The 18,841-nt window shown below is 38.0% G+C and overlaps 1 protein-coding gene across 3 annotated transcripts in view; it reads left to right on the top strand.

Moving 5' to 3' along the window:
* LOC146373653 (neprilysin-like) overlaps positions 1-18,841 on the top strand; it is a 33,185-nt gene that overhangs the window by 5,815 nt on the left and 8,529 nt on the right. For all 3 annotated transcript variants that reach the window (XM_084950884.1, XM_084950885.1, XM_084950886.1), the window contains 10 exons: positions 1,179-1,340; positions 13,251-13,331; positions 13,754-13,849; positions 13,943-14,061; positions 14,209-14,277; positions 14,734-14,868; positions 16,264-16,365; positions 16,501-16,637; positions 16,785-16,878; positions 17,760-17,888. In XM_084950884.1, coding sequence (XP_084807010.1) covers positions 1,179-1,340; positions 13,251-13,331; positions 13,754-13,849; positions 13,943-14,061; positions 14,209-14,277; positions 14,734-14,868; positions 16,264-16,365; positions 16,501-16,637; positions 16,785-16,878; positions 17,760-17,888 — 1,124 coding nt within the window. The remainder of the gene's footprint in view (positions 1-1,178; positions 1,341-13,250; positions 13,332-13,753; positions 13,850-13,942; positions 14,062-14,208; positions 14,278-14,733; positions 14,869-16,263; positions 16,366-16,500; positions 16,638-16,784; positions 16,879-17,759; positions 17,889-18,841) is intronic.

Raw genomic sequence — 18,841 nt, 5'->3', positions numbered from 1 at the left:
ACATCTTTCGAGTACCGGTGCTAAGCTGAACTCAATCACTGTCGTTATACTGCTTTTTTTTCCTTTTGCATTGCTGCAAATGTTACATTTATACCAGAGAATTGTATTTTTGTATCTTTTTTTGTTGAATATTATGCTACTGCAACAGCAAGCATTTCAGGCTTTAGGGAGATCATGATTGCAAATGCTCTTTTCTTTTTACAGGTTATTCAGTGACCTACAGAAAGAGCCCTAACAATTCCTGCCTTCGTTCTGCTTAGTCAATGTTCTCTGTGAAGTTTCAGCATTTCAGTGTTTTGAAGTTATTTTCACTGTCTTGCTGAATCGTATGTGAAAAGATGCCGTCAACCATTTATAATGCCTCAGACAGCTCATATCTTTAGCTTTATATAACAACTGAAAACATGGAAAGATTTTCACAGATCACTTATCAATGTGTTATATCACATTATTTCAAGCCACATAAAAATGGAAACGCTGGCTACTATACCATGTTAACTGGAACTTCAAGTTGCCATCTGCCATTATCCACCTAAATTGCAGTGATTAAGAATGGACATTTGTTCAAGGAGAATATCAGTTCAGCTGACAGTTATTTATGAAACAAAATTTGATCTGTGTTAGTCTCTGACCTATTTTTCTGCTTGTTATCCATCTATTTGTGCCATCTATGACTGGGAGAAGGGCAGGTTGATCTGCTTTTGGGGAAACCCAATAAAATTAGCTTCAACTTTTTGGTTATTTAACTTAACACATATTTACGGGATTTCATTTACTGTATATTTTCTGTTTTCAGCCTAATATTTATGCTTTGAATGCATTTATTTTTATTAAATCTAAGTTAACAATGGTTTTAGTTATTAAACAGAAATGTGTTCACATCAGTAATACTCAAATAAGTCCCTTTAGTGTAGCCTGCAGTTTGTTAGCTTTTTGCTGTCAATACATTTGTCCAAATATTCTATTATTAAATAGTGCAATGGTAGGTTTCACTGACTTGCACTTGTTGAACAAACTATACAGCACTATACACACTTTTGAATACAAATTATAGGTTGCATATTCACTGTCATATATTTGTTGGTTATTTTTACTTAAACTGTATATCCTTAAACAATGGCTTGCTTATTTCTGTATTCCTTCATTTCATGGAGTTTGTTTCCTCTCTGTCCATGCAGCGTCTCGTCTCATTGAGAACATGGACGCTAACGTGGACCCCTGTGACAACTTCTACCAGTATGCCTGTGGAGGGTGGCTTAAAAAGAACATCATCCCTGAGACCACCTCTAGATACAGCACCTTTGACATCTTACGAGATGAACTGGAGGTCATCCTCAAAGGTCAGACACCTACACACACCCGCGCAAGCAGATGCACGCACAGAAAGACAAGCAGGCAATCAGACCAAAGTGTTTATACAAATCCAATTCTGAAAAAGTTGGGACGCAGTGTAAAACAAAAATAAAAACAGAATGCAACGATTTACCAATGTCATAAAGTTGTATTTTATTTCACAATTGAACACAGAAAACATATCAAATGTTTAAACTGAGAAAAATCTGAAGAAATCTCTGGAAATTATTGAAAAGGCTTATGATCACTTCCAGAAACCACTGTCTGTGAACACAGTTCACCATGCCATCCACTAATGCTGGCTAAAGCTCTGTTGTGCAAATGTGAAGCTGTGTGTCCATGATGCAGAAATGCTAACATCTTCTCTAGGCAAAAGCTCATTTAAAACAGACTGAGTCAAAGTTCTGTAGTCAGACAAATTGAAATTTGAGTTGTGTACTTTAAAAACACAGTGCAGAGGTGCACTGAGACAGAATGAAGAAAACAGTGTGCAAAGGTCTCTGTTTTAGTTTTCCATTGTGTTGAAATTATTTCTGGAAAACATGGATGCTGTGGCCCCCTGACAAAAGGAGAGAGGGGCCGTCCAACTTGTTGGATTTAAAAGTAGCCAACATTTGTCTTAAAATTAAGCAATTTCTCAATTGAAACATTTGATATTCTTTTATATTCTATTAAATAAAATTCTGTTGGTCTTTAGATTCTTTTGGAATTAGGGTTGTATCAAAGCTTTTAGCTTATGAAAACTTCTGAAGCACTCGCACAATACGTTCTTATTGGTCTACTTTTTGTAGGACTGAGGACAGCTTGACTTGGTTTCACTAGTTTACATGTAAGGAGGACTGTCCATCAGGGACTGCAGCTCTATAGATATCATTGATGCCACGGGGGCTGGGAGTTTGTTGGCATTATCAATATGTGTGCATGTGTGTGAGCGTGAGCTGTTTTCTAAAGATCCCAACACATTATGGTGAAAAAAGCACAATTTAAGCATTGTATGTGTGAGTGCGCCCCAAGTGTATTGTAGGTTTTTAGTAGGCATTAGAGTATAGTTTCCTTGTTACAAAAAAAGGCAGTTAAAGTGCAAATGTGTTTGCAGATTTGAGCATGTGTGTACATATGGGTCCATGCTTCATTTCAAGTTGTTTGCATGAGGGTTGGCAGAGCCCTTTGTTTCAGGGTGCTAAATATTTATGGGACACAAACTTTCCATGGAAAATGAAAACTCTTCATCTGCCATAAATTTAGAAATGTATATATCAGTACCTTTCTCTGTAATAAAAACAGTGTGGAGTGGCTGCAGGAGAAACAGAGTGATTAGAGAGGATGAGAAAGATTCATCCTTATTGGGAAAGGAAAAATGGGGTTTAAAGTGCAGCTTGTCTTGTGGACTTTGCAGCATCCTTGAGTAATCCATTTGTCCAGTCTTGATGGATAAACACACAGTTAGTGCATTGGGACAGTATCGTCTTTCTTTTGCTTTCTACCCTGATATTTTCAGTTGGTGAGATTTGTTTCAAAACATAAAACTGATTGTGGATGTGAATGAAGTGATTTTTGCATTTAATCCAAAATGAAGTATATATTGTCTGCAGTCTGTTACAATGATTTATCATGCTATGCTATTTTTAAAGTGAAAAGCTTTTCTTTTCTAAAACTTTTTTGTTTTGGAAAACAAATTCTTTAATTTTGTTACTTTTGCTTTACTTCTTGATCAACACCTTTTTACCAATCAATAGAACATTCATTAGGGTTTAGAGATTGCCTTGTAACATAATGATCATTTATTTATATACCTTTGTTCAGAGGGTCCTTTTAGTGGTAGAATTGCATCATTATTTCTTCTGTGTAGTGTAATTATAAAAGTGTATTGCTGAAATTCTGCCTCTTACGCCTTCACAGTGATTTTCTTGAACATGAGATTCTCAGAGGTACTGCAGGGATTTTAAATTAGGATTCTAACAAACAGCTTAGGGATGGTATAAAAAGCAGTGCATATGAACTTATTCGGACTGCACAACTCACAGCCATTCATTTCTGCTTTATTCTGTCTGCTCAATGACAGTATAAGCACTCATAAAAAATCACACAAAGGGGGCAAGAAGGAAACATTTCTCAACAAAGACTCATATGACCATTTGAAAATGCTATTGTATGTGCCGTTACGCACATTGCATGGCTCCGTGTGGGTTTGCGGCATGACTTTACACATACAAAATATGCTTACTCTTGTATTGTTGCTGAGACCTGGCTGATTTATCAGGTCTTGCGCTAATATCTGCTGCATTACTATAAAAGGAGAAAGGAAGAAAGCAAGTTTTGCAAAAACACTGGCCAAAGTGCAGTGGTTGATGTTTTACAATCATTGACTTAATTGCTCTAAATGCTGTGCTTACCACAGAGGGGCATGAGGTTCCAGTCATTCATCAGATTAAATCCCCAACAGCAGTCAGTGTTGCGCTCATTCCTTCAGCTTGTCACAGTAGGAATATCTCAGACTGCACTGTATGCACACATGTTCAGGTTTACTTTCTGTTTGCTTCTCTGTGTAAGTCCTTTTTTTTCATTTAAAAAAACAAAATAAAAACACAACGCCTTGGATCTGAAGTGCACATTCTATTGTTTTGAAGACTTATAGCCATAAAACCTTTGCCCCTAAAACGTTTCTATTGACTAAATATGTAAGAAGGAAAATTTACTGTAAGTTTGAGACCTAAGAGTTGTGACCTGCGCTCTGAGGTCTCAAATATAAGACCTCTGATCTTAGGCCTGGCTGCCGATGCTTACTTGGATACTACCGCCTACTGATGAGCACATCCTTTTCCTGTCAACAGCTGCAGGGGCCTGAAAACACCTGGATACCACAGAGCTCTAGGCTCTCTGACATGCAATAAAAAAGACTCCATCTATGTGTATGTGTGTGAATAGCTGTGTAGATTTGTGGCTGCTTGTAAATGCCTTGGATTGTTCTCAGATGCTGTAAAATGCTGCAATGATCCGTAATGAGGATCTGCACCCTGAATGTGACCACAGCTGTGCGTATGTAGGTGCACGAGGCTGGTAGAATTTTGTTTTTCAGTTCCCCCTCCTCAGGTGTGGCATGCTGTGCAATAATTTACGTAATTGACCGTGACTCTTTTAATTACTAACTAGTTTGTTTCAGGAAGGAACAAACTAGTTAGGAAGGAACAAAGGCAGATATATGTGTATATATATATATATATATATATATATATATATATATATATATATATATATGTATGTGTGTGTGTGTGTGTGTGTGTTTGTTTGTTTGTTTGTTAAAGTGCAAAGTGTGTGTGTCTGTGTGTGTGTGTACATTTATCTGTGCATTATCTGTATATGAGCACACTGCTGCTCTCTTGTGTGAGGTGCTTCTTGTATAGGTCTAAATCTGACTATTGAGAGCAAAATCCAACCAGGGCAGCGCATGCAGATTATGTTTCTTGTGGAATTCGGCATAATCAAGAGCTTCAAAACAAACCTGTGTGGTAGCTGTGGCATCAGCACTGTGTCCAGATATGAGATTTTCTTTCTGCATGATGCTAACAACTTATGACATACTGAAGAGACTGTCTGTCTGTGACAACAATAACTGAAATACGGCTTTACTGTAAGACAAACAGTACTGACCACAGTAGGACTTGCTCACGATAAATAGCTTGCTCACATGACCTCCTCATATCAAAATTCCACCAAGAATCGTTGCAAAACACCACAGAAACTCGACTCCTCATAAACACATCAAATAAATATAGCTGACCTGAGGTGTGTGGCCAAGAAAAATAATATGAATATTAATGCAGTAATTCTTCTCCAACAAAAACATATTGAACTAAAATCCTGAATTGAATATGTTTTTGCCAGAAAAAATGCTTATGAATAAAAGGAAATAGTTTAGACCTCCACTAAGGTAATAACCTCCCCTGCTAGCTGTCCTAAAGCCAAATGTCTGAGTTTCCTGTGTAAATAACACTAAGAGTAATAAAGTGGCATTTTGACTAACAAGAACTGACAGAACCTGTGTATAGTATATACAAAGTTTTGATTTTGCTTTTTTGGGGGGAGGGGGGACTAAATACTTACTACCTTTACTTGAAAACTGCAGTGTTGAGCTAGATGGCTGTTTCAGCAACTGCTGGGATTATTTTAGTTTACACAATAGCAAAGTAGGCTGTGGCGCAGCCAAGCTCTAAGAAATTACTGTTTTTGTCACTGAATGGGGAACAAGACTACATGTAATAGCTCTATAACCACTAAGTATATGAAAGTTGCATGTAACTTATGGGTCTGAAACATGAAGCCAGTGCTGATGTGCCAGCAGGAGGCTGCTACTTTGATTTCAGAAAACAATCTAAGATCTAATTAAACATTAACCTGAGTAAACACTTTCCAGATCAGTTGAAGGTTTTAGTTCAATTTGTCTGCTTCTTATTGAACGCAAGATATTATTTATTTTTAAAACTATAATTAGAGTCAAAAAGGATGATAGAGAGGGGTGTGCCTTAGGTGGGCTTACCTGGTGACTGACAATTTGCCACAAGGCCTTTCTTGTGACCTCTATTTTCTAATAGCTAAGATGATGACAGCAAAAACAGTCAATGCGGCAACCGTGGTTGGGAAGCGCATCTGTAACCGGAAGGTCGCCGGTTCGATTCCCAGGCTCTCTGTCCTCGTCGTTGTGTCCTTGGCAGTAGGCGGTAGACACTTTACCCTACCGCCTACTGGTGTGGGCCAGAGGGGCCGATGGCGCGATATGGCAGTCTCGCTTCTGTCAGTCTGCCCCAGGGCAGCTGTGGCTACAACTGTAGCTTACCTCCACCAGTGTGGGAATGAATAGTGGCATTGTAAAGCGCTTTGGGTGCCTTGAAAAGCGCTATATAAATCCAATCCATTATTATTAATGCGAGGCCTCATAATGGGATTTTTCTATCCAATGACTATATTGGCTATGTGCATCTTTTATGTACATTCTATTAACAAAACATCATTTGTATTAACTAATTAGTATTAATATTAATTGTAATTAATATTTAATTTAAACAAATGGAGATTTAAAGTGCAGTTGTTCAGCCTATTTTAGTTTAAACATAAGTAACAAAAAATAGTTTTTTTTCCAACCTAATTGCTTCAAATGTTTTATTTGTGGGGCAGCTGACCCTCAGAATAGCTCCTCTGCCCAAATATTTCCCAGCAATAGCACACAGAGAGCAAACAAAAACCTGACTACAAAATCCAACCAGGATGCCAATTTCACTTAAACAAAAAATAAATAAAAACTCACTGAGCAGATGGAGTAGAAATGTATTTTTTCAGAAAAAAAGCAGAATGATTTCCTACCATCCTTTCGCCTAGACCACAGGGGGTTGAATCATAGGATGTTCTGATTTTGATACTCTTTTCAAGTCTGCCACTGATTGGCTAGAATTATGGCTCTAGACTACTCTGTGACATTTAGAAAAATATTATGGTTTTATGCAATTGCTTCTTTACAACATTAACCGATAGAAGCTTCTCCAGAATATTCTTGAGTACACGGTCTGATATAATATCTTTTACCTGAAAATGTACAGCATTAGCAAAGCCATGAAAAAAAGACAAAGAAATTTTAATTAGGAAGTCATTTTCAGATATATCGCAAACAAACACAGTCTTAGATAACACATTTCAATAAATTTTAGCTGAATGGGAACAGAAGACGGGGCTGCCACAGAGAAGCTGAGATGTTAAAGCTATTGCATAAAATTTTTAAAGCTAATCTGTATTCCTGTAACCCACTGCGAGGAAAGACGTTTCCTCGCAGTGGGTTTATTGTCCCTACAAATGTGTAAAGCAGGAAACTTAGAGTCTCAAAACACTTTTGACTCATTTCAGTCTTGACTTCATTTGCAATTTCTGCTCGTAACATACACTAAGTACATCCTTTATAGTCATGTATTGTAAGCAAATCCAGCTGCACTAAAAACACTGCAAGTGAAATGCCTTGTGGAATGAAAAACACTCAGGGATAAAATGGCAATGCAGAGGGTAGAAACTCTAAATTCGGATTCTGTATCATGCTGAGTGGTTTGGTTCAAATTGATGTGACGTCTCAAGCAAACATCAGGTGGCACAAAATCCATTCTCAAATAAATCCAAATACACACATAAGGGGTGATAGAAAGTGTGTCTGTTTGTGTGTGTGTGTGTGTGTGTAGAAAAGAGAGTGAAAGGGTAAGCCTTTGCTGTGGTTAAACATTAGCGCCAGGCAGTCAGTAATCCAATCACACACACATGATCTGTGCCCTTTTGCAGGAAGCGCCCTGTGAAGGGTCTCTATCTCAGGACTTCATTACAATTAAATGAGCGCATAAATAGTGCACACATGGTAATAAGAAAATGGGAGGATTCGAAATACGAACAAGGTATAAAGAGTCTGAAGTGAAATGCAGTTATGCAAGAAGTGAAAACAAGTAGACCTATGAGGGAAAAAGGAAGGAAATTACTTAAAAAAGTAGCAAATGAACCAAAAAAAAAAAAAGTGTTTGTATTTGGATAAATGATGTTCTCTGTGTTTCAGCATACCAATTTTGAAAGAAACTAATGGATACAACATCATTATGGTGGTGAGGAGGAATATACTTGTCCCTCACCTGATCTCAGTCCGATTGAGCTGCTGTACCATTTAATTAGGTGATAACAGCCTACTCAGAGGTGGGGGAGGCAGTATCTGAGCCACGTTAATTATATCTTCTATTTTCCGAGGCAGGTCTATAGATAACGGTGCTGTGCTGTGATCCAAAAACACATATAAACATAAAATAAGCACAATAAAGAAACCTCTAAGTTGGTTTTATATGTCATTTTAAATCTAACTCTCTCATCAGTTGGGCTACTTGTAGGTCTGTGTATAGTAGTCAGGATTTCCTTTGAGGATGTCAATACTGCCACCCGGAGCTGCTGGTTCCTGCTATATTGTTGCCCACTCTTATAGATCTTCCTTTCAAAGAATGCTCCTCATGTTCTTAGTAGGCTTGAGGTCAGTGGATGGTGGCTGTCACAGCGTGATTGTTTTCCTTTTTATTCCAAGGGGTAAAGGATGTTTTGTGCAGCAGGAGATAGAGATACCATTTTGAAAAGGTATCTCTTGGAATCATTTCATGTATTGTAGAAAATCTTTTTATGACTCTTCTTCTTTAACACTAGAATGAACCAATTATAATTTGATGGTCACTGGTACAAACCACAGTCACCCATATGGCAAACAAACAAAAAAAGCTGTGTCCAAGGATTTCCGAATCCAACCTTTTCTCATCACATACTAATGTCTGTAATGAGTGGCTGGCTTTGCACATCTCTCACCCCCTTACTCACCCGTTATGAAAGCTTCAAAAGCACTCTTTTGCACCACATTTAAACCTAGTGGTGAGGTGTCATTTTCCTACATGCAGGATTGCTGTTGTGAGCCATGACCAGCTGTATTCATTGTCTAAAGATAACACGTGAGTGACAGTGTAAGTCAAAAGCCCAATGGAAGTCAGACGCTGAAAATGAAATAATAACAATAATAAGAAAAGAAAAACCTCCGGCCATCCCTGAGTCACAGGAATATCAACCTTTGAAACAGAACTGTTATCTTTCTCTGCCACAGCTGCTGCCAAAACACTTTGTGTGTAAGGAAGAGATGCCAGCAACATGTGACAGATCAGCAGTATTTGATGCACTGAGGTAATAACGGGTCACCAGAATCTGTAGAAAACAAATTTAATCCAAACTGAATTTGCAGAAACAAAGAGTGAAACTGCTCAAATATGTATTTTGCAGACCTACTGCTTATAAAGGGAAAAAAATGATATTTCATATCAGATCTTGATAAATTAAATATTAAAGTTGATAATCTTTCCTAAAAAATGAATTGTATAATTTATGGAAACCCAGATCTTTAAACTGTAGAGAGCTGTATTGAAAATCATTTTTTTTGAGCAGTTAAAAAATCTAATTTGTTCTTATTGTTATCTTTTCATATCAACCCAACTCATAGTGACAGGATTGTTGTCCTTTTGGACTCAGGGGAAAGTTGGCTGTCAAGTGCCCGTGTAATTTAAACTCCATCCTCTTTCCTGTATTGATCCTGGTGTGTCACTGAACTGTGCAGCATGATGGTGTATATCTGTTGATGCAATATTTATAAGATAACTTTATAATTGTCAGGAAGCATTCAGGTCATGTTGAGCTATGTGACGGCTTGTCAAAGTCAAAAGGTTATCAAAGGTTATCTTTCTAACACATCCTACCTACTTAACCACCCACTGAAGAGTTTACTTTTGATAACACAGAAATTGCTCTCCTTGGATAAAGTGGATAATGTCAAAACAACCAGGAAGAATAAAACAAAGAAAATATCATTCAAGCTTTTGAAATGTTGGTAGCATTTTTTGTCAGGGATATTTTGCATATCCTTCTTAGATCTTAGTCAAAATCTCTGCAGCAACACAGCACATGATTTATATATTATTTCATTTTTTATTTTTTATGAGTTTTGTGTTGTCAGAAAGAAAAAGCAAATTTTCAGACATTAGGGTGAGTGCAGCACGGGAAGTAAATTATGTCATCTACTAATTGGAAGGTTGGTGGCTCGATCCTTGGCTACTCCCAGTCTGTGTGCCAAATATCCTCGAGCAAGACACTAACCCCAGTTTGCTCTCTGATGCATCCGTTGTAGCATGAATGTGTGTGAATGTTTCTTTCCAAGCTCTTGAGACTGTGTGTGAATGTTAGATAGAAAGCATTCACAAAAAAGTGAATGGGTGAATAAAGCGCGTTGAGTACAAGTAGAGTTGAAAGGTGCTCTATAAGAGCCAGTCTGTTTACCATTTACCATGCAGGTTATACATGCTTGTATTTGCCGAATATTTAGTCTGCTACACTAAAAGCCATGGGGAAAATGACCTTAAATCCTTTCTTTTAGGCTCAAGAAAGGAGGATTGTACTAACCAGACAGTGTTTGCACAGCTTGTCTTTGTGGCTATCAACAAGCGGAAGTTTATGAATGCAGAGGAGACACACAGTCTGAAATACTAAGCTAGCTATACCAATGATTTCTTCCATTAAATCTTCAAAAAGCCATCCCTGAGGGACTAAATGTTTAAACATGCTACAATAATCTAAATGAATGACTTCAATCGCTCACTCTTGTTGTTTAGATGACTGGTTCTCTAGACAGCAGGCCAGTTCTGAGAAGCCATGAGTTCATGAACGGGCATTATCTCTGTAGTTCGGTCTGTAGCAATTTCTCTTTGGCTGTACCTTGGCCAAAAGTTTTTGTTCTGTTTTTGTTAGTTATCTGTGTGCACAGCATTGAAAGAGCTAAATCTACTCTGTAGATACTACTATAGATGTTTTGTCCTTCACTTGTCCAGTTTCCTCTATTGTTTTAAGGACACGCTGCAGACTGCGCTGGGATATGCCAGGTTTTCACCTAATAGCTCCTTGGGAATCACCTTGTTGGTGCAAACATGTCATTTTATGCCTAAGAAACAGTGTTATCCTTGGCATTTTACATATGATTTAACTATAGAGTTAGGAACAAATGATGTGTTTGTACGACAGGCTAGTAACAAAATACCTAAAGACACCATTTAAAATGGATTCTTTGCTAAGCTCTCTGTTCTGTGTAGACACAACACTGGTTCATCCCTTGAGTTAGGTGTTTTTTTTTTATGCATGAATCATACACAGTGTTAAGGGCTAAAAAAAACTAACAAACAATGGTTAGGTTAAAGGACTGGACTGAAAATAAGAGAAAAAGAAGCCCATGTCCAAGGAGAAACTTTTAAAAAGCTTTGAAAAGTGTAGCTTAAAACCATTTAAAATAATTACAAGAAAGTCTGGGTCCTCAGAAGCAAAATATAAAGAAATGGGTGACACAAGACTTTTGCAAGGCACTGTAGTTGTAAGCACATGCATTTGTACTGGTATTCACAACAAACAACTACTACTTGTAGCTGGGAAAGGTGTTAGTTGTAGACACAGATATGAACCTGGGTTACAGTCTTTGAAAGGTCAGTGCACTAGCACATTAAATGCACTATCTTGTGCTGAAAATGTAAATGCACATATAGTCCTGATGAGATACATTTTCAAAATGTGAAATACATAAAGGCTGCTTCTTTCTCTTGAGTTGTCATAAACAATAGCAACAGCAATCATAAGTGCAGCTATTTACATACATATGTAGACAAAGCATATCACAACGCACTTAGACTTGAAAGACATTTACATCATGTATTATTCATGATACAGGCCATATAAAGCAACTATACAGTTGATGAACAGAAACAAAAAATCTAAAAGCTGGGGAAAAGTTGAGACTTTTTTCGATGGAGAAAAATAAATGTAATTATATTTGCTTTTTTTTGTGATACCAGAATATCTTTAGTCTAAGTCATGTTGTGTCCCTACATTGTTACAATGTTTCCTATCACTTCAATGCACTCAATGCGCTCACCATCTCTCTAATTTTTTCTTCAAGGTTCCCTGAACCACCCCTAGAAATCCCAGCATACTAGTTGAACTGCAGTGAAACATTATGACGTGATAGTCAGGCTCATGAATTTATCAGCGTAGTGCAGGGAGAGTTAAGTTCTTCATATTGTTGGTGCTGAATGACAAACCAGCAGCTGGACTTGAGCTGAAGTTTCAGATACCTCCTGTGTAGCTGTAAGGTTTTGTTATTTGGAAGCACCGAGGACACAGACTCTGTACCGGCATCACATAACAATAAACTTGCTTTAACCACAGCGGTTTGCAGCAAACACAAAAATTACTGACTGTGTGGGTGTTTGAACCTTGATGATGAGAAAATGTATTTAGGCACATCCTCGTGTTGCTCCTGCTCGTGTGCTGCTGCTGAAAAGTGACAGCAGTTCCTGTAGGAATAGTTACACTTTAAAGCTACGATATGCAACTTGGTGCCTTGAGGCGGCACAGGAAAAGAGTATTGGTCCCCATGCCCTCCCCCTCAGTTTAGCAAGTTTACACCCCAACACTTATCACTCATTTTGATTAGCTGTCTACCTAGAAATGCTATCTAGCCTGAGGCTGAGCTAACTGGCGTCCATATGCCCACAACAGGTGTTGAAGAGGCAATGAACGCAGGTAATAAAACAAGCACTGGTGCTCACTCTTGTTTCCAAATGGCCCTTTACTGCCACACCTTCAGCTTTGTTGCTCCTTGATTTCTTTCCACCTCTTTTCGTCTGCTCTGTGCCGTCACTCCCATGCCAAAAGGTATTTGTGACAAACACAGAATATGGTATATCAAAGGAAAATTCCAATACACACTATGTTGCACGTGTTTTTATATAACATTTAAAATAAAAATGATTAAAGCTTTGTCTTTGTCTATTTTCTGCAAACGTAAACTATCTTCAGAAGACGATTTATTCTGTACTTGTTTATGACTCAAAAAAAATGCACTTTCTGAATTTTCTTTTTCATAATAATTCTTCAGGTTGTTTTTATTTAGAGAGAAATAAAACAATTAAATTGAAAAGAACAGCTGTGACATGTTTTTCTTCCTAGAATAATTACATTTCTTCTGTTTTGTCACCGGTTACTACCTACTGCAAAGGCTTTATATCATAATTTACTTTGTGTTGCCATTTTCTGACACAAGGACCGAAAGCATCCCTTAATTAAAATAATTAAAATGCATATGCATGACAGCTGAATTCTTGAATTTTTGAATCCCCAGAGATAAGAAAAAGAAAACCCCTATGTTGTACCTGAGGTTATATGCACCCAACTACTCCCTCTTTCCTTATTGTGCAGTGAGCAACTTTGCTTCTTCATCTTTGTCTGTGATTGTTTGCTTCATGCTTGCTCTGTTTCTTTATTTGAAGGTGTCCTTGAAAAAACAGTGGAGGGGGAAGCTGCTGCTCTCACCAAGGCTAAGACCCTTTACAAGTCCTGTACCAATGAGAGTGAGTCAGCAGGCAAAAGACATTAACACGCTATGCCTTTTTAGATCTTCTATTATCCTAATGTGAACAGTCATTTTGTAAATTGTTGTTGAAGGTTAAATGTTTCTTATTCAGTTTTTGTATTGTCTATCAACAAAACTGTCGTGAAAATGTACATGAATCATTAATTTAAAAAAAAAAGAACTGCAATATTTCAGCTTTACATGATTCAAATGAATACTTTCTTCAGAAGTGATTTGCTTTGGAAGCCACATCAATAAACTCCTCTAAGGCCTCTGAATTGCCACAGGTTTAGTATGTACTTGATAAAACGCAATACAGTGGTTTAATTTCTTTTTAATTGATTTTCACAATTTTATGGGTAGAAAATAAATGTATCTACACCACAAAACCTATTTTCTTTGATTTTTGCTTCTAACTAGGTTTAATTGAGCTGAGAGGGGGGAGTCCTCTGCTTGACATGCTGCCTGATGTGTCTGAGTGGCCTATAGCTGTTGACAACTGGGAGACCAATTATGGTAGAGAACTTTGGTTCTTTTTCAAGTGTCATTGGGCATGATGTTATTGATGCCATTTCTTTCTTTTCACTTCTTTTTTTCTTATTTCTTCAGGGAGAACATGGAGGTTGGAGGACGTCATTGCTAAGTTGAATGAGAAATATGGAACTCTGCTCTTGGTTAACTTTTTCGTCGGCACTGATGACAGGGATTCAACCTCGCATATCATTCATGTAGGTGTACGCCTGTGGCAAGGAAAAGAACTCACCTCCCTCTGTTCATATTCAAAAAGCCCTCATGTCCCTCTGTTCACTGAAAGTAATGACTAAGCCTTTATTTGGCTTTGATACTGAAAATAAATGTCTTCTTCTCCTTGCCAGTTTGACCAGCAAACAAGCCTTGGACTGGTGTCCAGAGATTACTATGCATGCACTGGTCCTTATGCAGAGGTCAGTTTGCATGTTTACATGTGTACAAATCCACACGCCAGTGCAGTGCAGTTAAAGCTTTTTAATCAATGAATAATGAAAGCAGTTCCAACTATTCATTTGAGCCCCTGGATTTCACATCCCTCCGAATTTGTTCCAAAAAAAACACAAATGATGAGGCTATCAGCCGAAACATCCATTCACATCAGTGCACAAATACATTTTATTCCTACTCTTAGAAATGTAGTGAGTTTGTATGTGATGAACGAAAACACACATAATGCTGATAACTCTATCTCAATCCAAACCAGATGTGTGAGTGGAACAGACGTCCTTTGCTCTGGTTTCACTTTACAGCTTCCTATTTTGCCTTAATTGATATGCATGTTTGCTATAGACGGACTTTGTATCAGTCAAATCTTGTTTTAGTCAGTGGTTACTGAAATCAGTGAGCTACAAGTTGTGTTTATTTTACAGGCTTGTCGGGCCTATGAGCAATTCATGATTGACCTGGCTAAGCTGATGCGCAAGGACCGAGGACTAGCGATCAATGAAACTCGCATTAGAGAGGAGGTGACACGAGTTATAGACTTGGAGAGAGACATTGCTAATGTAAGTATGGATTTGTACTTTGCAGTTTTACAAGTAGAAATATGAATTCAAATACTTAAGAACCTCCTGTACTTTTCAGGTGCTAGTGTAGACTTCCTGGTGGTTGAGAGCTGTCCATAATGAAACAGCTAGCAAGATTATGTGACTGAACTACACCACAATCAAAAATAAACCTCTTTCTCACATCTTACCCTTTTCCAATGATAAGCAACAGAAGACGTGTAGTTAAACACATATCATTTTATAACACACATATCATTTTTTTTCTGAGCTTCTTCATTCCCGTTCTCCTTGACCTATGTGCAGATAAGGGAGTGACATTTTCTTCTTGTTAGCTGAAAGAGAATATTTTTCAGGTAATGGAAAGAGAGACATTGGGATGTCATTGATATATAACTACTGTTAGTGATGCAAAGCAGGCTGGTATTAAGCTAAACTAATCTCAATTTTGAGGCTAGTGAATGAGGTGACAGCCATTGAGACTGAATAGTACAGTCAACTAAAATATTACAGAAGAAAGTTAACCATAGCCTGGAATGGTAACTTGGAGTAAAATGTCAGTAATAAAGCAGTAAAATAGCAGATACCTTAATAAGCAAGTCAACATAATGAAAAACACTTGCACATTTTTGAGGAGATTCAGTGAGTTGCCTCCTTGTGAAATCCAAGATTTTCTGAATCATCTAAAAACTGTCAGTACCATACCTGATAGAGCTCACTGACCTGTAGTTAAATGTAGAGCTGCAGGCTGTGGTGACATAATTACCGTGATCATTTCAGTATATAGAGGCAACCTACAACTGATGTAAGTTAAAATGCAGGCAAAAACTTTAGCAGGGCAAAGACTTTGTGCAGGTTCAGTAGCTTTATCTTTCTGTCTAAGCTGGTACTTCTTGACAGACTGGAAAGATGATGGTTCAAAGGTTCCTTCTTCCTTCTGTATTCTAGTTCTGTTTTTTTTCATCTAACTTAACACAAAAGGTTTCTGTTAGCAGGATGACCCCCCTGTCATCCATTTGTAGACCAAACCTCCCTCCTCTGTGTGTGTGTGTCTGTGGTTCCAGTCTGTAGCAGCTGATGTCTAAAACAAGCTGTTAACCAGCCTGATCCCAACACCGTGACTTTTCATCAACAGTTTTCCACACTCTGTGTTTGTCATCCTAGTCTGTTCTGCTCTGCTCCCTGCCATGCTTCACTTCTCCTCCACTCAGCTGCTGGCTTTTACAAGGCAGTCACACCATTCGCGCTCTGACATTTACAGAGCCAAAGCCTCCTGAGACGCCAAATACGTTTGATGCTGCTGGACCTGCACTGCAACTGTACGCATGTGTCAGGAAACAGGAGGGTTGTGACAGCATTCTTGATTTTTAGCCCCTCTGTCTTGCTCTTTCTAAGGCTACTGATACCCCAGAGGATCGTAACAACCCGGTGTTGCTTTACAACAAGATGGAACTGGGGGATCTGAACGCCAACTTCACCCTTGAGGTTGAATCACAGGTAAAAAAAATTCTTTATGTACCACAGTTTGTTGTTTTCATTTCACATAGATACTTCTTTCTCATCTTTATCTTCTTCTCCTCTTTATCTCTGTGGGGATTTTTAAAAAAAAATAAAATAAAAATCCTTTTGAAGCTATTTGACTGGAGTTACTTCACAGCTAAAATAATGAATACAGTCAACATCAGCGTCCCTGACACAGAAAAGGTCATAAACTACTCGCCCAACTATTACAGAAGGCTCAACCTGATCTTGGCCAAATACACCAAGAGGTAGGTGTGTTCATTTAAGTCTGTATCTGTGATGGAGTATAAAAGCCTGTTTTTGTCTCTAAGCTTGTGGGGGAGGGAGTGCACAGTATTGATAGCTTTGTGTGAGTATGATTGCTTTTTTCTCAACATGTTTCTGTCTACTCACAGGGATCTGCAGAACTACATGGTGTGGCGTTTTGCTATGAACATGGTGGTGGGTCTTAGCAGAGCTTACAGAGACACCAGGAAAGCCTTCCGCAAGGTACACTTACAGGACCTTGATGCTGTTATAGTCCATGGAAGGTCCTGTTTGCAGACACTGCTGCTTACCTAAGTTATTAAAAGAAAATGCAAACAACACAGGGTGCAAAGCAGTTAAAAAATGTTTGCAGTAATGTTCCTGCTGGTATGGGGCTAAATGACAATACCTATGCTTTGAATTAAATGCTAAAGTTAGCATGGGATCATGTTTAAGATGCCAACATGCTGATCATTTGCAGGTTTGTTTACCACTGTCACCACCTTGCTGGAATATGTGAGCATGTTAACACTTGGCAATTAGTGCTAAACAGAAACTATCTAAACCACAGTTACATTAGCACATAAGGCTGCTTCCAAATGGTTATTTACTGCACTTTTTTGCTACTTTCATAAAGCAATATCAGTTACCTTAAGCTGATACAGTTTATCTTCTAACACTGACAAGGTTACTGGAAAACCATCTAAGGTTAGAACATGTTTGAGATTTGTCTATGCAACATGCAAAATAGGCACATTTTTAGAAATTAGAAGATTTTATATTTTAAATGATTTTTTTTTTTTTGGGGGGGGTGCTAAGAATTTTCATTTTGAAAAATTCTTTAAAAAAAGTGGGGGATGGGAATCAAACCCTACCACCACCCACACACCTATTTAATTGATGCTAAAACTGCAGTATCAGTCAGGCTCTAATAAACAGTCGATTTCAACACGTTGCTTCATTCATATTCTTCCGTCATGCATTAAAAATCTTGGTAATCCTTTTTCTAATCTAATCATTTCCCCACTGCCCCATTTCCTATTGCCATGAGCCTCTTTAAACAATATGCTGACCAGTTTATCCTTCATCTTTAATTGATCTGTGCCTTGTTACTTTCCCTGCAGGCTCTGTCTGGTACGACATCAGAGGCAGCAGTGTGGCGACAGTGTGCTCTGTACGTCAACAACAACCTGGAAAATGCTGTGGGACGACTTTATGTGCAGGAGGCATTCTCTGAAAAGAGTAAAGAACTGGTCAGTAGAAGGTGCATTAGGTTTTGTATTGTTAAAACACATTAGACTCAATCAAAGATAAAGAGCTCTTGGAAATATCCTTCATTAGACAAGATACAATCTCTGTAATGGAATTCCGCTCCTTGTTTATTGAAAGCTGAAACTGATAATCTAAAAATGCCTCTGCAGGGCATTACAAGAGGAGTGTGGACGTTTATGTATTCAGTTAGTCATACATACAACAAAAAACATGTGTTTCAGGCACATCTGATGGAGAGTATTTTGACACCCACTTGTGTTTTTGTCACATTTGTGTCTTGTCTATCAGAATACTGTAGTTTTTGCTTGCCTCCACTCAAAGCAGCTGAACAAGGTGTCCTTGTTATCATGATCACACCACCCACACTGTAAATTCAAACTGCCTATGCATGTGTATGTGTGAGCTGTGGCATCTGACATTGTGCATGTGAATCAATTTTTATTTGCGACCATGTACAACTTTCACAAATAGAAATACATTATTGTAAATTTCTGTCGTATCATCAAGAATTTACAGCATCTGTGTATGGCAGTACATCCTCTGATGCACACAGTACACACAGTACACACAGTACACACATTTCATTGTGACTAACTGACCTGCAGCTGCCACACTTTCTTTAAGTGACACAGATACAGTATCTTTTTGATATGTTCTTCTTTCCTTTCAGTGCGTACACTTTAGGTAAAATGTTGTTTCATACTGCTGCTATTAGTATACCATCGATACAATATATACTCATCTGCCACTTTATAAACCAAGGTATGCAGAAGAGTATCTCAGAGGTCACAACATCTCAAATCTTGAAGCAGATGGGCTACAGCACTAGAAGACCACAATCGCTGCCACTCCTGTAAACTAAGAACAGGAAACTGAGGCTGTAACTTGCATCAGCTCATCAAAACTAGACAATAAATGATTGGAAACATGGTAC

The sequence above is a fragment of the Perissodus microlepis genome, chromosome 14 (genome assembly GCF_051167445.1).
Source record: "Perissodus microlepis isolate ML-2025 ecotype Zambia chromosome 14, ASM5116744v1, whole genome shotgun sequence".
In the NCBI taxonomy this organism is placed as follows: Eukaryota; Metazoa; Chordata; class Actinopteri; order Cichliformes; family Cichlidae; genus Perissodus; species Perissodus microlepis.
Note: the sequence above shows the minus strand (reverse complement) of the source record. Positions and strands in the feature narration are given on the sequence as shown.